The 26,207-nt window shown below is 47.6% G+C and overlaps 2 protein-coding genes across 3 annotated transcripts in view; one reads left to right on the forward strand and one right to left on the reverse strand.

The window, feature by feature from the left end:
• The window catches only part of etfbkmt (electron transfer flavoprotein subunit beta lysine methyltransferase), a 19,181-nt gene extending 17,761 nt beyond the window's left edge, over nt 1–1,420 (forward strand). The window contains exon 3 of the mRNA XM_067999899.1: nt 370–1,420. Coding sequence (XP_067856000.1) covers nt 370–713 — 344 coding nt within the window. The 3' untranslated portion in view covers nt 714–1,420. The remainder of the gene's footprint in view (nt 1–369) is intronic.
• On the reverse strand, nt 1,058–24,919 carry amn1 (antagonist of mitotic exit network 1 homolog (S. cerevisiae)). Of its 2 annotated transcripts, XM_067999897.1 has the most exons (8): nt 24,813–24,919; nt 22,107–22,239; nt 21,171–21,312; nt 18,185–18,402; nt 9,857–9,913; nt 4,916–4,972; nt 2,136–2,247; nt 1,058–1,400 (listed from the first exon to the last, which is right to left on the reverse strand). In XM_067999897.1, exons 1-8 carry the CDS (start codon nt 24,845–24,847, stop codon nt 1,327–1,329), a joined length of 828 nt encoding a protein of 275 aa, XP_067855998.1. In that variant the 5' UTR covers nt 24,848–24,919; the 3' UTR covers nt 1,058–1,326. The 2 variants fall into 2 exon arrangements, with proteins under 2 accessions (XP_067855998.1, XP_067855999.1); XM_067999898.1 differs by lacking the exon at nt 9,857–9,913 and having other exon boundaries at nt 24,813–24,918.
• Between the last annotated feature and the right edge of the window lie 1,288 nt (nt 24,920–26,207).

Raw genomic sequence — 26,207 nt, forward strand, 5'->3', positions numbered from 1 at the left:
GTAGGAGGAAGAGAAGAGTTAGGGGAAAATATATTAAGAGTAGGATAGGGTTTGAAGAATCTTGTTTTCCAGACAGTGAGGTTCATTTATATTTTATGAGTGAAGAAAGGAAAGTTTAGAGGAACGCTTAAAATAAATAAAATTAAAACAAGACAGACTGCAATTGAGAGAGGGAGGTTAGAGGCTAGTGAGGAATCACATCACGGCTTTTTCTTGTATTCCATCCAGAAGTGCGGGAGAAATATTGAAAAAGCCTTCACAAATATGGAAGCATATTCAAATCTTGGACAGAATTAGGCTTTAGAGGGAATGAAGAATTGTACATATTTAGGTGGCGTGTTTAAATTGTTTTATTTTGTTTGCCTACAGTTGCAGCAGTCTCCATAGGAATGAACTGCGAACTTAACAAAATACCACCACTGCTAGTGGCGACGGAAAGCTTAATTGGAAAGACGGAAGAAAAATGGGATGTGATTCTTTTAGGTGACATGTTTTATGATGAAGAACTCGCTGCTGATCTTCACAATTGGCTGACAGAATACAAGAGGTTTCACGGATCAGAGATTCTGATTGGTGATCCTGGAAGAGCACAGTTCACAAGTTACGTTGCACAGAATTGGCTGCAGAAGGTCATTGAGTATGAGCTTCCTGAGACTACCAAGAAGGAGAATTATGGATTGACTTCGAGCACTGTGTGGAGATTTTTGTCATAGGACACAACTGGGATAGTACCGGGCATTTCCTGTCAGGAGTGGCTGACTTTTCCCCTCCCAAGCCCAGCAAAGACCTGGCATTGAAACTGGGATCTTCGAATCTGTAACATTCTGTACAGCAGTGGCTTGCTTGAGTTACATGTAGGGCAGACTTAGGTATGGTCTTTTTTCTTTGATGCCAACACACAAATCAGATTTATTACGGCAGGATTTGAACTCTAGTTCTGAGTCGCTAGTCCAGTACCGTAACCACGACACTACCGCACCCTTCCTGGCATTTAAAAAAAATACTATTGAGTTGAACTCGAAAGATTTTTCATTTTGTTTTGAAGCAGACACTTAAATTAATTTGTACCAATATTTATTTGTATACCACAGCAAAACATAATGGGGTTGGGACTAATATCAAACACAATGTGCTGCATTGCACATATCCAAACATTCTATACTGTACTCAACAACTGAACTGATTCAAAATAAATATTTAATTGATAATTACCTGGTCACATAAATTTAATTGCAGAATGCTCAAAACAGCCCGTTGCTATTGTATGAAAATTACATAACATTTGTATTTTAATTACCAAATATTAAGTGGTGGAAAAGAGTTAATTCAGTAAACGGTCCACGTCACTTGTTTCATTTGGTTGGGGCCGACTAACTGTTGCAAAGCTTCTCTTGAACGATCTATCAAAACAAAAATAAAGCATAGTAAAGTTGAAGAGGACATTTACCAGAGTTTTATTCCTCTAATTTTCTCCTGTCCTCTCTTGAACACGCTAAGTTTTGATGATTCAACAACTGCCAGAAGCCCTCCAGTACCTCACAAACGCAGCCATTATTCACATAAGCCTATGCTGCAAATGCTGGCATGTTCAGTGAGCTTGGGAGGCATTGCAGGTGCTTTCCATCAGTCAGCCATGAGTCCCACTCCCTGATTGCTACCCAATGACAGTAGCTAGAAAGCACGTTTGTGTGTGTGAACATCAATTGAGAATAGGCTGTCATAGCCCCATGGTAGATTATCCTGTCAGCTCACTCAAACATCAAGAACAGCCACTTGGGCAAGAGGTTCACAGGCAACACTGGGAGGCACCACAGCTGAGTCCGATCGAGTCCTTCTCCTGACCTCCATACATGCAATTTCCAGCAGGACGGCAATCAGGAGTAGGCACCATGGTTGATTTCTCCCTCCCTTGTCCTGAGGTCTATTGCAGCCTCCCCTACCGTGGCCACAGCTGAGGTCAGCCAGCTCAGCACAGACCAGGGGCCAAGGTTGGGACCTTACTGTAAAGCTCAATACTGTGAAGTACAGGGCATGTCCCCACTAAGCCCTTGAATCCTTATTTCATTTCGAGTTTAACAGCAGCAGCAAAATTGAATACACAAGCCAAAAGGAGTTGATCCAGCACGATGACTCACCTGTGATAAGTGGGCAACCATGGAAAAGTAGAATAAAAATGTGCGGACAGAAAATGAGCACACTTTCCACTGCTTCATCAGTTAGGTTCACGCAACGGTCCATATGAATCTCCTAAAGAAAGGGCAGCTTGATGTTAAAACTACTTGAAAAAGATGAAGTCCTATTACAAAAGAAGACTGACTTGCATTTATATAGAACCATGTCATGTCCTCAGCAACATCTCAAAGCACTTCACATATAATGAATTACTCTGAGGTGCAATGGTTATTGTCACGTAGACAAACACAGCAGCCATTTTTGCACAAAGCAAGATTCCACAAACATCAATGAGAAGAAAAATCAGATTTTGTGGTTTCCCTTTTTGGTGGTGTTGATTGTGGGAGGAATGTTGAAAATTTCCTGCTCTTCAAATAGTGCTATGGGCATACACGGGAGGGGTGACGGGAGTGCGGGAGGGGTGACGGGATTCAGAGCTTCAAAATATTCCCCCCCACCCAAGACCCGCCCTCCCACTCCCCCCCGATGACCCGCGCTCCCGCTCCCGCCCCCCACCCCATCCACGACCCGCGCTCCCGCTCCCCACCCCACCCACGACCCGCGCTCCCGCTCCCCACCCCACCCACGACCCGCGCTCCCGCTCCCCACCCCACCCACGACCCGCGCTCCCCACCCCACCCACGACCCGCGCTCCCGCTCCCCACCCCACCCACGACCCGCGCTCCCGCCCCTCACCCCATCCACGACCCGCGCTCCCGCCCCTCACCCCATCCACGACACGCGCTCCCGCCCCTCACCCCATCCACGACACGCGCTCCCGCTCCCCCCCGACGACCCGCGCTCCCGCTCCCCACCCCACCCACGACCCGCGCTCCCCACCCCACCCACGACCCGCGCTCCCGCTCCCCACCCCACCCACGACCCGCGCTCCCGCCCCTCACCCCATCCACGACCCGCGCTCCCGCCCCTCACCCCATCCACGACACGCGCTCCCGCTCCCCCCCGACGACCCGCGCTCCCGCTCCCCACCCCACCCACGACCCGCGCTCCCGCTCCCCCCCGACGACCCGCGCTCCCGCTCCCCACCCCACCCACGACCCGCGCTCCCGCTCCCCCCCGACGACCCGCGCTCCCGCTCCCCACCCCACCCACGACCCGCGCTCCCCACCCCACCCACGACCCGCGCTCCCGCTCCCCACCCCACCCACGACCCGCGCTCCCGCTCCCCACCCCACCCACGACCCCGCCCCTCACCCCATCCACGACCTGCGCTCCCGCCCCTCACCCCATCCACGACACGCGCTCCCGCTCCCCCCCGACGACCCGCGCTCCCGCTCCCCACCCCATCCATGACCCGCGCTCCCGCTCCCCCCCGACGACCCACGCTCCCGCCCCCCACCCCATCCACGACCCGCGCTCCCGTCCCCCACCCCATCCACGACCCGCGCTCCCGCTCCCCCCCGACGACCCGCGCTCCCGCCCCCCACCCCATCCACGACCCCCGCTCCCACTCACCCCCCCACTCCACCCACTACCCCCCACCACACCCACTCCCCCCCACCACACCCACTCCCCGCGCTCCCACTGCCCCCACCACAACCCACCTTTCCCCGCCTACCGCCCCCCAACCTCCCCCCACAACCGCCTTACACACGCCACCTCCTCCCCACCCCCGCCCACCCCCTCCTGCCCTGCCTAGCCCCCCCCTCCTGCCCCGCCTCTCGCCCCCCCCTCCTGCCCCGCCTCTCGCCCCCCCTCCTGCCCCGCCTCTCGCCCCCCCCTCCTGCCCCGCCTCTCGCCCCCCCCTCCTGCCCCGCCTCTCGCCCCCCCCTCCTGCCCCGCCTCGCCCACCCCTGCCCGCCCCCTCCTGCCCCGCCTACCCCCGCCCGCCCCGCCTCGCCCCCCTGCCCCGCCTCGCCCCCCCTGCCCCGCCTCGCCCCCCCTGCTGCCCCGCCTCGCCCCCCGCCCACCTCCTCCTGCCCCGCCTCACCCCCCGCCCACCCCCTCCTGCCCCGCCTCGCCCCCCGCCCACCCCCTCCTGCCCTGCCTCGTCCACCCCCTCCTCGCCCAGCCTCGCCCACCCCCTCCTCGCCCAGCCTCGCCCACCCCCGCCTCGCCCAGCCTCGCCCGCCCCCCGCCTCGCCCCGCCCCCCTCCTGCCCCCCGCCTCGCCCCGCCCCCCTCATGCCCCCCGCCTCGATGCCCCCCTCCTGCCCCGCCTCGACGCCCCCCTCCTGCCCCGCCTCGACGCCCCCTCCTGCCCCGCCTCGACGCCCCCCTCCTGCCCCGCCTCGACGCCCCCCTCCTGCCCCGCCTCGACGCCCCCCTCCTGCCCCGCCTCGACGCCCCCCTCCTGCCCCGCCTCGACGCCCCCCTCCTGCCCCGCCTCGACGCCCCCCTCCTGCCCCGCCTCGATGCCCCGCCCCCCTCCTGCCCCGCCTCCCCCTCCCCCCCTCCTGCCCCGCCTCGCCCCCCCTCCTGCCCCCGCCCCGCCCCCCCTCCTGCCCCTGCCCCCGCCCCGCCACCTCCCCCGCCTTCCCGCTCCGCCCCCAGCCGCCTCGCTCCCCCGCCACCCCACCCACTCCCCTAACCCCCACAGAAGTATCGATTAAACAGAAACAAGGTTGACTGCATTTTTGACTGTGTAACACAGTTAGTTCAATTGCAACAGAGGATTTACGTAAAGCTATAGATTCTATAATCTGTCAAATGTAGGAGAGAACCAGGATATGGACAAGTCTCAAACAAGGATTAGCGCTCAGGAATAGTACATGAAAACTTACTTTTAAATTATGGGAACACACTCCATTCACCAATCCAATAACGCCAGCATCTGAAACCTGACAAGATTAAAAAGATGAGCAACAATTATCAAATAGCAGGTCAAAATAAACCTAAAAAATACAGGTTTATTTTGTACATCATCATTTTGTACATACACTCCACATCATAAAAAATACATGGTTGAAAACTAGTTGCTATTAACACTTTATTCGTCTTCAAATTTCTTTGGGCTGACTGTTTTTGATATACATGCCTGCATGTGCTTCTATATCAGTGGTAGCCCTCTCGCTTCTGAGTCAGAAGGTTGTGTGTTCAAGTCCCACTCCAGAGACTTGAGCACAAAATCTAGGCTGACACTCCGGTGCAGTACTGAGGGTGTGCTGCACTGTCGGAGGTGCCGTCTTTCGGATGAGACGTTAAAACAAGGCTCTGTCTGCCCTCCGTTGGACATAAAAGACCCCATAGCACTATTTGAGAAAGAGCAGCAGAGTTCTCCCCGGTGCCCTGACCAATATTTTTCCCTCAACCAACATCAGTTACATGACAGTTACATGGGTAAGATGGGTATAGAGGGATATGGGCCAAGTGCAGGCAATTGGGACTAGCTTAGTGGTATAAACTGGGCGACATGGACATGTTGGGCCGAAGGGCCTGTTTCCATGTTGTAAACTTCTATGATTCTATGATCACTAAAACTGATGATCTGGTCATTTAACTCATTGCTGTTTATGGGACCTTGTTGTGCATAAATTGGCTGCTGCGTTTCCTAAGAAGCAACTACACTTCAAAAGTAATTAATTGGCTGTAAAGCACTTTGGGATGTCCTGAGATCGTGAAAGGTGCTATATAAATGCACGTCTTCCTTTCCTTCATATTGCTTGCTAGACTGGTTCAGTATGCTCCTGCTTATAATGCCCCTCGCATAAACCAATCTCTATTGTGGTTCTCAGTCATCAAATGTGATTGGGCACTGAATCTTTTCCTCCTCTGCTCTTTCTGAATGCACTGAATCCTTGTTGGGAACAGTTCACAGGCAGCAGTCACCCTCCAGTACCTTACCTCAGTTGCCATTATTTGTGTGTGAGCTTTGACAACTTTGAGAAATGGCAGATTTTTCGACTCCGGTGTGAGAGAGGAGGGCACGCAGACAAGCCCAGTATGGTTCTCACCTGATATCCACACAGACACTTTTCAGCACGGGTCACTGGGTACAAATCAGGAGTGGGAAGACTTTCCTGATTGTTTTCCCTCCCTCACCTAAGGACCCCAGGCCAACTGTAGGAGTCCTAGCCCCTGCTCAACTCTGATCAGGTAACTCCGCACAGACTGAGGATTGAACCCGGGATCTTTGCTGGATTGTTTGGCTAAACAGCTCCATTAATAAATTTGTTGACTCACAAGCAGAGCCAATAGCCCAATTTCAAACCCACTAAAATGTCAAATCTATAAATCTATTGACATTAGAAATCTTGCATCTAGCACACAACATCCTGTTTGGCAAACTTACTTACTGTGTTACAGTTTTGTCATGTATGAGTATTTCAACAAGGTATACTTACCATTATACTTACCTTTCAGTCCTCTCAATGCTCATGGTGCTGCTACTCCTCCAAGCTCTATCTCCCAAATCCATTTCTCTAGGTGGTGCTGTAGGTAGGTTTTAACTAAATTTTATTCCCTGGGCCAAGTAACTGTGGGGTAAAGTTTATATAAATGTAACTTCATTGGATTTTATATTTATTGCAACTAAATTTTAGTTTCTTTAACCCTTCAACTTGCTGGAGCCCCATCATTTGTGTCTAGAACAGAAAGAGAGAATTTGCATTTATAAAAGCGCCTTTCGGGACCTTAGGACATCCCAAAGCACTTCACAGCCAAAGAAGTACTTTTCCAGTAAAGTCGAGTAGGGTTAACAGCAAAGTGCCAAATAACAGCCAACTGGTGTCTCCAGCCTGTTCTGCTGCTTCCAATGCTAGCATGACCCTGCCACCCCGACTGTCCTGTGGCCCCGCCCTCCTTGGCTCCAGCTTCTGGCTGTCCACTTGCTCACCCTCCCACAGCCCATCCTGTTTCCCTATCCAGCTCACTCCACTTTTTTCAACTAAAGCGTCACTAGTGTAGAACAATAGGACTGTGTCTTCTTGATATGCTACTACAGAGACACAAAATATGCTGTATATTTACAGTATGTAATTAGTCAAAAAATTGCAACCATGGCAGCCAAATGGAATGTTTTATGTCTGCTGATTCAGAAAAAAGTGCACTATTAAAATTTTTGCAGAGTTGAACCCTCTACTAGTATCAAGGGAGGGCTCTCCGATAGCTCTTAGCAGTACAATTAACTTTTTTTTAAAAAAGTGCATACACGAAACTCAATCCAACTTTGGGAAACAGACACGTTAGCTGAAAACACCTTGGCTTTCCTTATGCAGAGATCCCAATACTGCAGCCATGTCCAATTTGGGTCACTCAGTTTCTGACCACAGTGCCACAGTTGTGTCTAAATCAGAAAGAATTTGCATTTATGAAGTGCCTTTCACGACCTCAGAACATTCCAAAGCACTTCACAGCCAAAGAAATACTTTTGAAGTGTACTCACTTATAATGTAGAAAAAAAGCGAGGTCCCGCAAACAGCAACGAAATGGCCCGATAGTCTGTTTTAGTATTAACTATTAGACCCCTCCTACAACAACTCCATCTACAGATAATGAAATGCTGCACTGCACACAATTATTGTCTTGTTAAAGATAGGGCTTTAAACTAAAAAATTGTGTGTGGGTGGGGGGGGTTCAGGTGAGGGGAAATTTAGAAATCTAAAGAGAAAAGTCAAGATCAGGAAGTAGAATCAGTATGGGTGGAGATAAGAAATAACAAGAGGCAGAAAACACTGATGGGAGTAGTCTATAGGCCCCCTAACAGTAGCTAACAGTTGGCCAAAGCATTGAATCAAGAAATAAGGGGAGTTTGTAACAAAGGTAATGCAATTATTGTGGGGGAACTTTAATCTTCATGTGGACGGGACAAATCAAATTGGCAAAGGTATGGAATGCATTCGAGAGTTTCCTAGAATACGTCGTAAAACCAACCAAGGAACAAGCTATTTTAGATCTGGTCTTGTGTAATGAGACAGGCATAATTAGTAATCTCATAGTAAGGGATCCTCTGGGGAAGAGTGATCATAATGTGATAGAATTTCACATTGAGTTTGAGTGTGATGTACTTAAGTCAGATACTAGAGTCTTAAACTTAAAGCCAATTACATAGGTATGAGGGGCAAGATGGCTAAGGTAGATTGGGAAATTAGATTAAAAGGTATGACAGTAGATGAGTAATGGCAAACATTTAAAGAAATATTTCATAATTCTCAACGAACACACATTCCCAAGAGAAATAAAAGCTTCAAGGGAAAAGTGTGCCATCCGTGGCTAACTAAAGAAGTTAAGGATAGTATTAGATTAAAAGAAGAGGCTTATAATGTTGCTAAGAAGATTAGTAAGCCTGAGGATTAGGAGAGTTTTAGAAACCAGTAAAGGATGACCAAAAAATTGATAAAAAGGGAGAAAATCGAATACGAGACTAAACTAGTAAGAAATATAAGAACTGCAAGAGCTTCAACAAGTATGTAAAAAGGAAGAGAGTAGCGAAGGTAAACATGGGTCACTTAGAGGCTGAGACAGGAGAAATTATAATGGGGGAGTAAAGAAATGGCAGAGACGTTAAACAAGTATTTTGTATCTGTCTTCACACAAAAAGCGCACCAGAAATAGTGGGGAACCAAGAGTCTAATGAGAGTGAGGAACTTAAAAGTAAATTAATATTAGTAAAGAAAAAGTACTGGTGAAATTAAGAGGACTAAAAGCCAGCAAATCCCCTGGACCTGACGGGCTACATCCTAGGGTTCTAAAAGAGGTGGCTGCAGAGATAGTGGATGCATTGGTTGTGATCTTCCAAAATTTCTTTGATTCTGTAATGGTCCCAGTGGACTGGAAGGTAGCAAATGTAATACCGCTATTCAAGAAAGGAGGGAGAGAGAAAACAGGGAACTACAGGTCAGTTAGACTGACATCAGTCGTCGAGAAAATGCTGGAATCCATTATTAAGGAAGTGGCAACTGGGCACTTAGAAAATCATAATATGATTAGGCAGAGTCAACATGGTTTTATGAAAGGGAAATAGTGTTTGACAAATCTATTAACATTTTTTGAGGATGTAACTAGCAGGGTAGATAAAGGGGAACCAGTGGATGCAGTATATTTGAATTTTCAAAAGGCATTCACCAAGGTGCCAAATAAAAGGTTGTTACACAAGGTAAGGGCTCATGGGATTGGGGGTAATATATTAGCGTGGATAGAAGGTTGGTTGACGGACAGAGAACAGTGAGTAGGAATAAATGAGTCACTTTCAGGTTGGCAGGCTGTAACTAGTGGGGTGCCGCAAGGATCCGACAATAGCTTGGGCCTCAGCTATTTACAATCTATATTAATGACTTAAAGGGACCGAGTGTAATGTATCCAAGTTTGCTGACAATACAAAGCTAGGTGGGAAAGTAAGCTGTGAGGAGGACACAGAGTCTGCAAAGGGATATAGACAGCTTAGGTGAGTGGGCAAGAAGGTGGTAGATGGCCTGTAATCTGGGGAAATGTGAAGTTATACACTTTGGTAGGAAGACTAGAAAAACAGAATATTTTTTAAATGGTGAGAAACTATTACATGTTGATGTTCAGAGAGATTTGGTTGTCCTTGTCCACGAAATACAGAAAATTAACATGCAAGTACAGCAAGCAATTAGGAAGGCAAATGGTATGTTGGCCTTTATTGCAAGGGGGTTGGAGTACAAGAGTAAGGAAGTCTTGATACAATTGTACAGGGCTTTGGTGAGACCACACCTGGAGTACTGTGTACAGTTTTGGTCTCCTTATCTAAGGAAGGATATACTTACCATAGAGGCGGTGCAACAAAGGTTCACCAGATTGATTCCTGGGATGAGAGGCTTGTCCTGTGAGGAGAGATTGAGAAGAATGGGCCTACATTCACTAGAGTTTAGAAGAATGAAAAAGGTGATCTCATTGAAACGTACAAAATTCTTAGAGGGCTTGACAGGGTAGATGCGGAGAGGCTGTTTCCCCTGGCTGGAGAGTCTAGAACTAGGGTGGATAATCTCTGGATAAGGGGTGGGCGATTTAGGACTGAGATGAGGAGGAATTTCTTCACTCAGAGAGTCGTGAATATTTGGAATTCTCTACCCCAGAGGGCTGTGGATGCTGAGTCGTTGAGTATGTTCAAGACTGAGATAGATAGATTTTTGGACTCTGGAGGAATCAAGAGATATGGAGATTGGGCGAGAAAGTGGAGTTGAGGTCAAAGATCGGCCATGATCTTATTAAATGGTGGAGCAGGCTCAAGGGGCCGTACGGCCTACTCCTGTTCCTATTTCTTACGTTCTTATGTTTCTGGACGGCCACGGTGGGTTGTGTTGCTTAGAGAATAGCAGATAAGGGCTGGATAATGGTAGAGGCAAGGATGGATAAATATTGTGGCGTTTTGCACAATTACCTTTGGAAATTATGGTGTATTTATGCAGAACTTTATGCTGAGATTAAATAGACGGGGCAGAGTCCAAGGAAAGGTAGATTTTAAAAGGCCAGGGTAAAGAATGGCCATACTTCATTTCGTGCTTTTTTACATTATCCCTTCAAACAGTCGTGCAGCAGTGATATACACAGTATGATTTCAATACTGTAGGGCAAAGAGAGAGTATGAATAGATTACCAGCTAACACAAAAGGGAACCCAAAAGTCTTTATCAATATATAAATAGTAAAAGGGTAGTTAAAGAAAGGGTGAGGCCGATTAGGGACAAAAAAGAGAGATCTTCTTGTGGCGGCAGATGGTATGGCTAAGGTACTAAATGAATACTTCGCTAGTGAAGACCGATACGAATAAGTTGCTGCTAATGTAGCAGGAGCAGCAATATTGGATAGGATAAAAATAGATAAAAAGGTACTTAAAAGGTAGGCAATATTCAAAGTAGAAAAGTCACCTGGTCCAGATGGGACGCATCCTAGGTTACTGAGGGAAGTAAGGGTGGAAATTGCAGAGGCTCTGGCCACAATCTTCCAATCCTTCTTAGATATGGGGATAGTGCCAGAGGACTGGAGGATTGCAAATGTTACACCCCTGTTCAAAAAAGGGGATAGGGATAAACCGGGCAATTACAGGTCAGTCAGTAGAGAAACTTTGAGACACAATAATCTGGGCCAAAATTAATTGGCGCTTGGAAAAGTATGGGTTAGTAAATGAAAGTCAGCACAGATTTGTTGAAGGAAAATCATGTTTGACTAACTTAGGAACAGGAGTAGGCCATTCAGCCCCTCGTGCCTGATAAGATCATGGCTGATCTGTGATCTAACTCCATATGAGAATACCTACGAGGTGCCCCTCTAATGAAAATGCATATGTAGTAAGCTTTCAGTAGTTCAGTAAGATACCTCCATAGCAAAATGGCAGTGTGGTAAACCAGGGGTTAATATAAGTAGCCCATTTTGCTAGCTAGAATTAGAACAATGAGCTTTTCTTTGATCATCCGTTTATGTTATTAATTTTCTTTATGAAAAAGCATGCTTTGTGATTAATCAAGCGAAGAGATATGATAGAGCTGAATTCTGGTGTAGGGAGGTATAGGGAGTGTTGTTATGCAGCTACCTAATGAATGGATCCTTATTTTGGACAAGGTCGAAAAACATCCCAGGCCAGAGATAAGCGAGACTCCCTTTCCTTTGACCTACGCATGAACAGGTATCACTTGTGAGTGGTCGGTCATTATGTCAGTTAGTATGGCTTGCCGAGACTCAGCTTATGCTTGGTTTTAACCCCTTGCTAATCATGTCCCTCCCCACTCTGAAAATGTATAACTGTGTGGATCTGCCCATGTAACTTTGCCTGTTCTATGAGATTGACCAGACTCTGTCAAGAGTTGAAATCGATTCTGTAGAATAAGGTCAGCTGCAGCTAATAAAATTGTGTTGAACTTTCAAGTGTATTCGATTCAGTTATTGCTGAACCAGACTAAGGGTAAAAGAATACGGTATCGTCACATATACCTGCCTTTGGCCCATATCCCTTAATACCTTTGATTGCCAAAAAGCTATCTATCTCAGCTTTAAATTTAGCAATTGAGCTAGTATCAATTGCCGTTTGCGGAAGAGAGTTCCAAACTTCTACCACCCTTTTTGTGTGTAGAAATGTTTTCTAATCTCGCTCCTGAAAGGTCTGGCTCTAATTTTTAGACTGTGCCCCCTACTCCTAGAATCCCCAACTAGCGGAAATAGTTTCTCTCTATCCACCCTATCCGTTCCCCTTAATATCTTATAAACTTCGATCAGATCACCCCTTAACCTTCGAAACTCCAGAGAATACAACCCCAATTTGTGTAATCTCTCCTCATAACCTAACCCTTGAAGTCCAGGTATCATTCTAGTAAACCTACGCTGTACTCCCTCCAAGGCCAATATGTCCTTCCGAAGGTGTGGTGCCCAGAACTGCTCACAGTACTCCAGGTGCGGTCTAACCAGGGTTTTGTATAGCTGCAGCATAACTTCTGCCCCCTTGTACTCCAGTCCTCTAGATATAAAGGCCAGCATTCCATTAGCCTTATTGATTATTTTCTGCACCTGTTCATGACACTTCAATGATCTATGTACCTGAATCCCTAAGTCCCTTTGGACATCCACTGTTTTTAACTTTTTTCCCATTTAGAAAGTACCCTGTTCTATCCTTTTTTGGTCCAAAGTGGATGACCTCACATTTGTCTACATTGAATTCCATTTGCCACAGTTTTGCCCATTCGCCTAATCTATCAATATCGCTTTGTAATTTTATGTTTTCATCTACACTGCTTACAATGCCACCAATCTTTGTCATCGGCAAACTTAGATATGAGACTTTCTATGCCTTCATCTAAGTCGTTAATAAATATTATGAATAATTGAGGACCCAAGACAGATCCCTGCGGGACTCCACTAGTCACATCCTGCCAATGTGAGTACCTACCCATTATCCCTACTCTCTGTCGCCTTTCGCTCAGCCAACTTCCTAACCAAGTCCGTACTTTCCCCTCGATTCCATGGGCTTCTATCTTAGCTAACAGTCTCTTATCTGGGACCTTATCAAATGCCTTCTGGAAGTCCATATAAATAACATCCATTGACATTCCCCTGTCTACTACTTTAGTCACCTCTTCAAAAAATTCAATCAGGTTTGTCAGGCACGACCTACCATTCACAAATCTATGCTGGCTCTCTCAGATTAACTGAAAATTCTCGCGGTGTTTAGTCACCCTATCCTTAACTATAGATTCCAGCATTTTCCCCACAACAGATGTTAGGCTAACTGGTCTATAATTCCCTGGTTTCCCTCTCCTTTCTTAAAAAGTGGAGTGACATGTGCAATTTTCCAATCCAGGAGGGACAGTTCCTGAATCTAGGGAACTATGAACTTGATTGAGGTCTTTGATGAAGTAACAGAGGGCTGATGAGGGTAGTGCAGTTGGTATTACGTATATGGACTTTCAAAAGGCATTTGATAAAGTGCCATATAATAGATTAGTTAGCAAAATTAAAGGGACAGTAACAGTGTGGATACAAAATTGGCTAAAGGACAGAAAGCAGAGAGCAGTGGTGAACGGTTGGTTTTCAGACTGGAGGGAAGTATACAGTGGCGTCCCCCAGGGGTTGGTATTAGGACCACTGCTCTTTTTGATATTGGGTATAATTTCAAAGTTTTCAGATAACTCGGAAATGTAGTAAACAATGTGGAGCATAGTAACAGACCTCAGGAGGACATACAGACTGGTGAAATGGGCAGACACATAGCAGATGAAATTTAACACAGAGAAGTGTGAAGTGATACATTTTGGTAGGAAGAATGGGGAAGAGACAATATAAACTAAATGGTACAATTTTAAAGGGGGTGCAGGAACAGAGACACCTGGGGGTATACGCACACTAATCTTTGTAAGTGGCAGGACAAGTTGAGAAGGCTGTTAAAAAACATATGGGATCCTGGGCTTGATTAATAAAGGCATGGAGTACAAAAGCAAGGAAGTTACGCTAAACCTTTATAAAATACTGGTTAGGCCTCAGCTGGAGTATTATGTTCAATTCTGGGTACCATGCTTTAGGAAAGACGTCAAGGTCTTGGAGAGGGTGCAGAAGAGATTTACTAGAATGGTACCAGAGATGAGAGACTTCAGTTATGTGGAGAGACTGGAGAATCTGGGGTTATTCTCCTTAGAACACAGAGAAGGTTAAGGGGAGATTTAGTAGAGGTGTTCAAAATCATGAAGGCTTTTGATAGAGTAAATAAGGAGAAACGGTTTCCAGGGAGGAACTGAAACCAGAGGACACAGATTTAAGGTGATCGGCAAAAGAGCCAGAGGTGACATGAGGGAATATTTTTTAAACACAGCGAGTTGTAATGATCTGGAATGCACTACCTGAAAGTGTGGTGAAAGCAGATTCAATAGTAATTTTCAAAAGGGAATTGAATAAATACTTGAAGGGAAAATATTTACAGGGCTATGGGGAAAGAGCAGGGAAGTGGGACTAATTGGATAGCTCTTTCAAAGGGCCAGCACAGGCACAATGGGCCAAATGGCCTCCTCCTGTGCTATACCTACTATTATACTATGAAAAGCTCCAATGCTACAATTGACCTCAGCATTCCTGGACTATGTGTTAGGGGGGGGGGGGGGAAGAAAGAGAGAGGGGCTATCAGTTCAAGTATCAGTGGCCCCCCACTGATGAGTCCTTTTTAAAATGAATATCAGGTCAAAACAGGATCAAGCTCAGCTGTGATGCCCTATCCACGGTCAATAGCTTGTTGACGCTAACTATTTGGGCTCACACAAGGATAAGGGCAAAGTACCAGATGGCTGCCTGTGCCCATGGAACCATACCCCAAGTCAGCAGCTTCAAGAGGGAGAAGAGATTTAAAAAAAAAGGAAACTGAGATAAAACACAAAAAGTATTTTTAAAAAGCACTCTGAGCAACAAGTTGTGGTTAGTGATGTAATTTATATTCCTTAGTGACATTCCCATCAAACTGGATAAAACTAGCAATGAAGCAGACAGTGGTGGACTCATAATTAATGACTGTCTCACAGACACAGATCTTCCACATGAAACTTCTAAATTACTGGGTTTGAAGAAAGATTGTGTAAACTGGGTCAGACCTCAGCTATGGAGGCCCATTTTGACTATTACCTCATTAGTTCTACTAGTTCAACTGTAGCCAGTCCCACTGAGTCACTGCCAGGTTGGTGAGCATCTGTCCGTAAATGTGGGCAAGGGGCTAACAGCAGCTGGGTACAGCCTGTCTCGGGTGCAGCCCGAGCTGCTGGCAGCCCAACATTGCTCCTCCTCCAAAAAACCTAATGTGGAGATGCCGGTGATGGACTGGGGTGGACAAATGTAAGGAGTCGCACAACACCAGGTTATAGTGCAACAGCTTTATTTGAAATCACAAGCTTTCGGAGCTTTGCTCCTTAGTCAGGTTATGTAACTCTTCACTTCACCTGACGAAGGAGCAAAGCTCCGAAAGCTTGTGATTTCAAATAAAGCTATTGGACTATAACCTGGCGTTGTGCGACTCCTTACAAAAAACCTTAAGTAATGGGGATTCCCATTGTCCTAATATCATGGACATACCAATAAAATGGCAGTGGCAGAGCACATACCACAATGTCTCCAGAACAGCTAGATGAAAACAGAAATAGCTACATCATTAAATAAATTTAAAACAGAAAGACAGTTTCCTAGAAGTAAAGGGAATTAGGGGTTACGGGGAGCGGGCAGGAAATTGGACATGAATTTAGATTTGAGGTTAGGATCAGATCAGCCATGATCTTATTGAATGGTGGAGCAGGCTCGAGGGGCCGATTGGCCTACTCCTGCTCCTATTTCTTATGTGCTTATATAGAAAAAGATAAAAGCTCAGAAATAGTCTCAAAGTGTTGCCACAAATCCTGTAATAAGGCTTTTTAAATGCACCCCAAGTGAGACCAGACAACTCTGCAGAGAACTAGGAATCAAATTTGGGACATTCTGGTCTGAAGCTAACAATTTGATTCATTACATAGATTGCCAAGCTGAAGTGTGTGTTACAAGCTTGGTCTCGAGAGAGAAACTGGTGCGGGGTTTTTCTGGGACATCCTAATTTCTGTTTGCAAAAGTCAAAGTTGTTGTTTGACAGCAAATTTTCTTCCAGTATTTGCTGAACTTGTTTATCTTGAAGCATTCCAGAAGATTACTATTTTATGAGGTATGTGTTTATGAAAAAATGTATATCCGAACAAAAGAGTCACACAACAGAACATCTCCAACTGAAAACTGCTGCTTCTGTAGAAATAAAGTGAAATCTGTAAATCTGTTTGTAACTTCGTGCCACTAATCTTTACATTTGTGAAGAGGTAGACATCAGTTTGAAACTGAAAATGACCAAACAAGTGTAAAAGGTGAAGGAAAGCTGTTTTTGATGAGTCAGCATTAAGTTACCTGACTGGCACAATAAGAAGCTTCTTTTATACAGCACTTTCAATATAAACAAAATGTCAATGTGCTTCACAGATGGAAATACGGAAAATACACTGAGCCTGGAAAGGAGAGATTAGGAAAGGTCTTACAGGCGATAAGTGGAGAGGTAATATCGTAATTAAAGTCTCCATCCCCGCCCCTCGTTTTCTCTCCTCCTCTCCTGAAGGTGCTGACTCATGCTTTAGTACGGTTCCATGGACGTCAGTCACCCTCCGATACCTCACCCTAGCTGTACCTGTTTGAGTCCAGTGAATGTTGTACAACTATTCAGGACAGGAAGGGAAAAATGAGGAAATAAATCCTCCAAAACACGATTTGATCTTTAAGACATAGCAACATAAAAAACAAAACAAAACTTTCAATAGTTCATTAAGCAATAAAACAGGTTGCGTTCAACTCTTCAGGGCAAGGGAAACTGACTGAGAGGGTATTGATCCAGAACAGTGACTCAATACGAAGTACATTGAATGCAATGTATTTTATTCCTACTAAATTACACTATGCATAAAAATAAAATTTTAATTTGTAGGTAACTGTACCAAGTAGGTATCTATTCGTTACTTGTCTTTGTCTTTAATTAAGGAACATGTTATCATTTTTATTCCTCTAAGGTGTTATATTGCTGTGAAGTGGTTTAGTGGAATATTGATTCATTAATCACGATCTGGTGTGTGAATTTTATTTACCACACTATCAAAATAAATAGATACAGACGAACGAATGATTGACAAGGGTTCTCCGATGGCTCAGCGGGTTACTAGTGAGTAGCTGAGCCATAAAAGCAGGAAAGTTCCTGGGTCTGTGCTGAGTTAGCTGATCTCAGATGAAGAGCCAGAGGGGGGGGCTACAGTTGGCCCCAGCAGCCCTGAGTTATAGCGGGGACAACTGTCCAAGGATCTCCTACTGATTGCCAAGCAGTGACCCCTGCTGGAACTGCACTTTTGCAAACATTGGGTGAAAGCAGGTTCAGGCTCGGCTATGCTGTTCACCCACCTCCCCCTTGGTTGAATAGCCTGCTGATATCCGCCATCTAGGATCTCACATGAAGAATGACTACGTAGACAAAGTACTGGAGGACACCCAGCACCCATGGAACTGTATGCCGACAAGAAGCCAATACCTTTGGGAAAGAAGGGTGAGGGAGAAATCGGCAACATTGTACATTTTAACTGTGGAGCAAATATATATACACAAACCGCATAATTTATTAGAAATCAAATCAGCCGTTCAATCACCCCCTAGATTTCAGTGCATAATTACATTGCTTATTGTAAAGTAGCCATACAGACTTTGCACATCCCATGTTCAATTCTCCTGAGATAGCTGATTTCTGCTGAAACACAACAGGCTTTGATATCCCTGGGCTGGAGAGCAGAGAACACAGCCAGGATTCCTAATTGCCATCCCATTACTCCTGTGTGAATGGTGCCTGTATGGGCATCAGGCACAGTTGCAATGGTCACATAGCTGAACTGCCTGCTGGTATATGCTGTCCAGAGACAAAGAGTGGTCACTTGGTCCAGGTACCCGAGGACTATATGGAACCAAACCAAACCATCTCACCAACTACAGGATGGGAGGTACAAGAGCAAAAAAAATAGAAGATGGATAGAAAAAGCCACATTAATTTTGTTCAAACTAACAAAAATGATTGATCTGCTCATCTTATCACTGTACCTTGGTAGCTGAAAAATCGACACTATGCAAAATCTTGCAATTCTTCCCCAATGCATGTAAACTGGAATCTGTGATGCCCAAGCAGCCACTAACATTCACTATTTGTAGCAGTCTACATTGCTGTGCGAGGGCTACAATCCCTTCATCCGAAACATTCCGGCATCTTCTGAGGCACACTTCTGATAAGTGGGGACAGGATGAAGCAATAACTTTTAACCCTGCAGGAAGCCACACAGTCAAAGGTTTGTATTTCGCAATGGCATCACATTAATAACTCAGTGAAAAGTCACAAGTCATTCAACTGCAAGCTCTAATACTTCATGAAATGTCAAACCACTACACAAATCGGTCTTTACATACAGTCTGTACTATCATCCATATGAAGGTTTCATTTTTGCTTGGTTGCTACTTGACCCAGAAATTTGCAAAAAAGGGTGATTTTAATGGAATCACACATGCCCCATGTCATTGGTGGAAATTCTCACCTCTCCACTGACTCACTCCCAAACACATTACACAATTACATAGAATGTACAGCTCAGAAACAGGCCATTGGGCCCAACTGGCCTATGTCAGTGTTAATGCTCCACACAAGCCTCCTCCCACCCCTCTTCATTTAACCCTGTCAATTGAAGGCATTGAACAAGAAATTCTAGCTCTAAGGGCTCAGTTGGTAAAAGGCAGCATGGAGCTGAGCCATACAGACCAAGGCACCTCCAGGTTTGATTCCCGCTCTGCACTGAGTTAGCTCTCAGCTGGGGGAGGTGGGTGTGGGCGGGTGGACAGGGTTAGGAAAGGGAAAAATCAGCCAGGGTCTTCAGTCCCGTGTGCTGTCCAGGAACCCGCTCCCCACGTGTTAAACATGCAGCTGTCAGGTGAGGACAGGATCAGGCTCAGCTGTGACAGCCGGCCAATGCTCACCGTTTAGGCTCATGCTTGAAGAAAGGCCACCTGGATAAGGAAGAGGAGGGCAACCTCTACCCATGCAACCAGGCTCCAGCAGCAGTCAACGCCTACAGTCGACAAGGAAGACTGACAATAAGAGGATCAACCAAATTAAAAATAGACAAGCAATTCTGTCATAACACCAGCAGAATAAGCACCAAATTAGTTCAGTGCCATTCAAACAAGTAGTGTCAATATTGGTGGTCAGAGGGAGCATGCCAATATTTGCAGGGGTCCTCAGGAGCGGGCCAATATTTGCAGGGGGTCCCCCTCACCCAGAATATTTTCAAAATCACTTTTAAATAATTCTACATAACTTATAAAACTCATGCCAACTGAGGAGGCAGCTTAAGAGTGAATAACAGTACCTACAATGCTGAAGATTCAGGGCATATTAAATATCAGAGATTGATTTATTAAATAGATGGCAATTTTGCCATACAGCCAGAAGATCAAGGTAAGGGATGTTCCAATGCAAAGAAATGGGACATCTTCAAATTTCAGCACCTAGCATCAGCATCAAGCACTCCCAGGTCAGATATAGCATGGTAACATTGGAGAGGAAAACTCCCTCTACTCTGCCTCAGTAACATATCTCAACCCTAACCTCAGAAGAGCTACACCATTGTAACATTTTTCCATTCCATAAGCGAGAGGAGACACACAAGAGGCCAGAGTCAGGAATGGAGGGCTTATGGCAAGGGATGGAGGCAATTGCGGAGTTAGTTTAGGGTATGGCTATGAAGGGTTTTAAAGATGTGGTTAAGAATTTTAAACTTCAGGTCCTGGAGGTCAGTGAATCAATGTAGATCAGCGAAGATAGGATGATGGGCCAGTGAGACTTTGTGGGACAGGATACATGCAGGAGAATTCTGAACAAGTTGAAATTTATGAAAGATGGGACGCCAGCAAGGAGAAGGTTGGAGTGATCGAATCTGGAGGTGTCAAGGTTCATAAGGTTTTCAGTGGACACAAACAGTATTGCAGAGGTTGGAAGTAAGTGGTCTTTATGATGGAAAGAGTATGAGGTCCTAAGTTCAGCTCAGGGTTGAACAGGACACCGAGGCTGTAAACAGCCTGGTTCAGTCACAGAGAGTGGCTGATGAAAGGGACAGAATCGATGACAAGATGGTAGAGTTTGTGGTGGGGGTTGAAGACAACATCTTCATTTGTTCCAATGTTGAGCTGTAGACAATACTGTACATACTGTTCTATGATACAGATCGCTGGACACTCTTAAATTAGTTCTGTAGGATAAGCACCAAGTATCAGAATTGCATGATTCTGGTCATATCAATCTGGAGACTAGTTAGTTAATGGGCTAATTTTTAAACAAATCCTCATTGGCCTTATCCTTGAATATTTTGATGCATCCTAAGGAGAATTAAAAGGGAAGAAGAATGTCTGGGTAATACTTTTTATTCAATGTACCCTAACATTCAATATTCAAAATACTTATTTTTTTCCCCCTAAGTACACCAGCTGGGTCCTGAGCTTATCCAGCCAGTGGTAAGCTTTCCTGGGTTTGGGAGGCCACATATCAGCTCTAGGCTGGTCTGAAATCATGTCGTTTGAGCTGTTCTAATTTCCTCCCTGCTGGTGACATCAGGGAGCTGCTTACTAATGAGGAGGATACGTGACCTGTTGAGGTAAAATTTTATTTTTTTTAAAAAGCGGCATCATTTTACTTTCCTCCCCCTTTAATAACACATTTGAATATTACCAGAGTGTTGGGAGCTTTTTAAATTTTATAACATTCATACCACCAGGTGATCTGTTTCTCAGCCACTGTAAACAGACGGAGACACAGCAACTACTGGTGCATTCATGGAAATATCATTTCATTTCCACCTCATTATCTGAGAATAGGAAGTTTACAGTGTCACTGCTTTTTTTAAACCAATTTAATTCCACCTCTACAAAACCTCGACTTCACAGAAGGTACTGAATTATTGAAACAAGATAAATTGCCCTGTTTCGTCCTCAATTCTTTCCCCCTCCCTTTCCATTTTGTTCAAAATGAGCTGTAGATCCAAAATACCTTCTGAGGTTATAGATAGCTTGTAGTCACTGGAACTCAAGTTGATTTCCCTTAGTTGGGTGCAAATCTGAAGCATGATCAACCCATGATCTGTAATGTCACAGTCGCGGAGATCCAGTTTCTGGAGTCCTGGGTGCAACACCTGCATTTAAATCACCAATTATCAGTACACAAGTTAATGCTGCGTTGGAATGGAAAACAGTTACTGAAGTGGCAAATGAAATAAACCAACAAAAGAAGTGCTCTACACTGCTTAAGGTTGGACTGTAGACTTCTTGTGGGTGAGACAAAGTAAGAGTACAGACATTATTCAGCAAGGATTTAACTGCCCCAATAGCTTATTTGGTAAAAGCACTGCCTTGGGGGGGGCGGGGGAGGGGGACACAACTTCTCGATACAGACTAGAAGATCTCAGGTTCAAAGCACTCAGTGGTGCCAGGTGTACCAATCTTAGCTTGGGCCATTGGGGGGGGGGGGGGGGGTGCACGCGACTAAAATTGGTCTCCCGAGCTGAGGGGGGAAAAATTAGGGCTCCCTTCCTGATCGCTATACTGGTGGAAACTGTGCATGCATGGACATTGGGTGAGGACAAGATCAGGCTTGGCTGCGATGCCACAACCTAACACTTGGGCAGCTGTCAACACCCACTGGCTAGGTTCATAGATAAACTAAGTTGCACAGGGAAACCATTGCCCCCACACCCCTGGAAGGGTTTTAGTGTCACCAACATCATTGAAACCAGCACCAGGTAGTTCATACTGGGACTATTGTCTCCAGCACCATTCCTGCCTCCAATGGCAAAGGTATTAGTGGAAGCAACTCTAAGGTAAAGGGTTACAAGGGCCACGGTCAGATGCTGACCCAGAACAGAAGAAACATTTTAGAAAAGAATGTTCCCTACATTATGTAAAACAAGCCATGTTTATTTTGGCTCACCTGACGCATGTTCTCATCTGTAATAATCCCCTGTAAGCTCATCATTTTAATTAATTTGTCTTTCAGGTTTGGTGGCAGAGTTTGCACATCAGTGGAATACCGAGAAAGCGATTTTACCAGACAGCACACGCATCTAGAAATGAACAGAAATATCACAGGGCGAGATTATATCCCAAGTCAGAGAAACCTTCTGTATAAGCAAGGGGGGGGGGGGGGAGGGGAAACAGAAGCAAGGGGGGGAGGGGAAACAGAAGCAAGGGGGGGAGGGGAAACAGAAGCAAGGGGGGGAGGGGAAACAGAAGCAAGGGGGGGAGGGGAAACAGAAGCAAGGGGGGGGAGGGGAAACAGAAGCAAGGGGGGGAGGGGAAACAGAAGCAAGGGGGGGAGGGGAAACAGAAGCAAGGGGGGGAGGGGAAACAGAAGCAAGGGGGGGAGGGGAAACAGAAGCAAGGGGGGGAGGGGAAACAGAAGCAAGGGGGGGAGGGGAAACAGAAGCAAGGGGGGGAGGGGAAACAGAAGCAAGGGGGGGAGGGGAAACAGAAGCAAGGGGGGGAGGGGAAACAGAAGCAAGGGGGGGAGGGGAAACAGAAGCAAGGGGGGGAGGGGAAACAGAAGCAAGGGGGGGAGGGGAAACAGAAGCAAGGGGGGGAGGGGAAACAGAAGCAAGGGGGGGAGGGGAAACAGAAGCAAGGGGGGGAGGGGAAACAGAAGCAAGGGAGGGGAAACAGAAGCAAGGGAGGGGAAACAGAAGCAAGGGAGGGGAAACAGAAGCAAGGGAGGGGAAACAGAAGCAAGGGAGGGGAAACAGAAGCAAGGGGGGGGGGGAGGGGAAACAGAAGCAAGGGGGGGGGGGGAGGGGAAACAGAAGCAAGGGGGGGGGGGAGGGGAAACAGAAGCAAGGGGGGGGGGGGGGGGGGGGGGGGGGGGGGGGAGGGGAAACAGAAGCAAGGGGGGGGGGGGAGGGGAAACAGAAGCAAGGGGGGGGGGGGGAGGGGAAACAGAAGCAAGGGGGGGGGGGGAGGGGAAACAGAAGCAAGGGGGGGGAGGGGAAACAGAAGCAAGGGGGGGGAGGGGAAACAGAAGCAAGGGGGGGGAGGGGAAACAGAAGCAAGGGGGGGGAGGGGAAACAGAAGCAAGGGGGGGGAGGGGAAACAGAAGCAAGGGGGGGGAGGGGAAACAGAAGCAAGGGGGGGGAGGGGAAACAGAAGCAAGGGGGGGGAGGGGAAACAGAAGCAAGGGGGGGGAGGGGAAACAGAAGCAAGGGGGGGGAGGGGAAACAGAAGCAAGGGGGGGGAGGGGAAACAGAAGCAAGGGGGGGGAGGGGAAACAGAAGCAAGGGGGGGGAGGGGAAACAGAAGCAAGGGGGGGGAGGGGAAACAGAAGCAAGGGGGGGGAGGGGAAACAGAAGCAAGGGGGGGAGGGGAAACAGAAGCAAGGGGGGGGAGGGGAAACAGAAGCAAGGGGGGGGGAGGGGAAACAGAAGCAAGGGGGGGAGGGGAAACAGAAGCAAGGGGGGGGAGGGGAAACAGAAGCAAGGGGGGGGAGGGGAAACAGAAGCAAGGGGGGGGAGGGGAAACAGAAGCAAGGGGGGGGGAGGGGAAACAGAAGCAAGGGGGGGGGGAGGGGAAACAGAAGCAAGGGGGGGGGGGGAGGGGAAACAGAAGCAAGGGGGGGGGGAGGGGAAACAGAAGCAAGGGGGGGGGGAGGGGAAACAGAAGCAAGGGGGGGGGGGGAGGGGAAACAGAAGCAAGGGGGGGGGGGGGAGGGGAAACAGAAGCAAGGGGGGGGGGGAGGGGAAACAGAAGCAAGGGGGGGGAGGGGAAACAGAAGCAAGGGGGGGGAGGGGAAACAGAAGCAAGGGGGGGGAGGGGAAACAGAAGCAAGGGGGGGGGAGGGGAAACAGAAGCAAGGGGGGGGGAGGGGAAACAGAAGCAAGGGGGGGGGGAGGGGAAACAGAAGCAAGGGGGGGGAGGGGAAACAGAAGCAAGGGGGGGGGAGGGGAAACAGAAGCAAGGGGGGGGGAGGGGAAACAGAAGCAAGGGGGGGGGAGGGGAAACAGAAGCAAGGGGGGGGGAGGGGAAACAGAAGCAAGGGGGGGGGAGGGGAAACAGAAGCAAGGGGGGGGGAGGGGAAACAGAAGCAAGGGGGGGGGAGGGGAAACAGAAGCAAGGGGGGGGGAGGGGAAACAGAAGCAAGGGGGGGGGAGGGGAAACAGAAGCAAGGGGGGGGGAGGGGAAACAGAAGCAAGGGGGGGGGAGGGGAAACAGAAGCAAGGGGGGGGGAGGGGAAACAGAAGCAAGGGGGGGGAGGGGAAACAGAAGCAAGGGGGGGGAGGGGAAACAGAAGCAAGGGGGGGAGGGGAAACAGAAGCAAGGGGGGGGGAGGGGAAACAGAAGCGGGGGGGGGAGGGGAAACAGAAGCAAGGGGGGGAGGGGAAACAGAAGCAAGGGGGGGGAGGGGAAACAGAAGCAAGGGGGGGGAGGGGAAACAGAAGCAAGGGGGGGAGGGGAAACAGAAGCGGGGGGGGAGGGGAAACAGAAGCGGGGGGGGAGGGGAAACAGAAGCAAGGGGAGGGGAAACAGAAGCAAGGGGGGGGAGGGGAAACAGAAGCAAGGGGGGGGGCGGAGGTGGATTAGGAAATGTTCTGGGGCGGGTTGAACCGGGTAATGGAACCGACCGCACCGCGGGGAACTTTCTGGCACTTACAAATCGAGCAGGGAAGAGCCGAACGCCTCATCCATCCTGACCGTGAGCGCGCGTAACAATAACAGGCGGCAGGGCGGAGGAATCACGGGAAATGGAGTCTAGGCGGCGGCGGGAATCATGGGAAATGGAGTCTAGGCGGCGGCGGGAATCATGGGAAATGGAGTCTTGGCGGCGGCGGGAATCATGGGAAATGGAGTCAGGCGGGGCCTCAGGTGGTGAGTTTGCCAGTGAGGGTTTTCTGGTTGGATGAGAAAGCGAGGTTCGATGCAAACCTGTTTCAACCAACGGAGAATGGGATCCAGGTCCTTTTTTCTTAAGCAGAAAACGTGAGTGCGGCCTGGCCTCGCAGGGCGGTGAGAGCAAAGCTATGAGAGGTTGTCGGCTGTACATTGAGCCCGAGGCCTCCTCCAATGCCCATTCGATGCCCCTTTATTTTAATGTAAGGAATCTTACACCAGGTTATAGTCCAACAGTTTTATTTGAAAATCACAAGCTTTCGGAGGCTTTCTCCTTCGTCAGGTGAGCCCATCACCGGCATCTCCACATCATGGTCCTTTATTTTAACGGTGGGAACCCTCCAACAAACGAAACACCCGAGTATCCGAAATCACCGATTTTTTTTCTTGTTTACTTAAAAGAAACAAATTAAATCGTAATTTTAGTTTCCTTGTTCACGGTGTACTCCAGTCCCTGCGGTGCCCACCGGACGCGGAAAGCCTCAAGCGCACTGGCAGACACCGCGTGCTCCTCCTCCAGGGGCACCCGGGCGTGGAGAAGGTCGCGGAATGGAGGCAGTCACTCGATGCTCTTTGATTTGAGAACTCAAAAGGGCAACGTGATAAAACGCAAACAAAATCCCTGTTCACCATTATGGCGGGACTGCTTGGACCCAAAGCATTGCTGGTTTTAAATCAGTTAGAATTCTCTACCACAGAAGGCAGTGGAGGCCAAGTCATTAGATGTATTCAAGAAGGAGATAGATATATTTCTTAATGCTAAAGGGATCAAGGGATATGGGGGAAAAGCGGGAACAGAGTACTGAGTTAGACTATCAGCCATGGTCGTTTTGAATGGCAGAGCAGGCCTGAAGGGCCGAATGGCCTAATCTTGCTCCTATTTTCTACGTTTCTATGATAAATATTGGCCAGGACACTGCCGAGAACTCACCTCCTAAGAAATAAGAACAATAGAAATTGGAGCAGGAGTAGGCCATACGACCCCTCGAGCTTGCTCCGCCTTTCAATAAGATCATGGCTGATCTTCAACCTCAACTGCACTTTCCTGCTCTATCCTCATATCCCTTGATTCCCTTGGTGTTCAAAAATCTTACGATCTTAGTCTTGAATATACTCAACGACTGAGCACCCAGAGCCCTCTGGGGTAGAAATTTTTCCT

The sequence above is a fragment of the Heptranchias perlo genome, chromosome 18, assembly GCF_035084215.1.
Source record: "Heptranchias perlo isolate sHepPer1 chromosome 18, sHepPer1.hap1, whole genome shotgun sequence".
Classification (NCBI taxonomy): Eukaryota; Metazoa; Chordata; class Chondrichthyes; order Hexanchiformes; family Hexanchidae; genus Heptranchias; species Heptranchias perlo.

Excerpts from the sequence above, each read along its gene's own strand:
- amn1 (XM_067999897.1), bottom strand. The coding sequence starts at position 24,847 with ATGGATGAGGCGTTCGGCTCTTCCCTGCTCGATTT. Across the intron at positions 22,240-24,812 it reads GGCTCTTCCCTGCTCGATTT|ATGCGTGTGCTGTCTGGTAA; the intron begins GTAAGTGCCAGA and ends GTTCATTTCTAG. Across the intron at positions 21,313-22,106 it reads CAGATGAGAACATGCGTCAG|GTGTTGCACCCAGGACTCCA; the intron begins GTGAGCCAAAAT and ends ATTTAAATGCAG.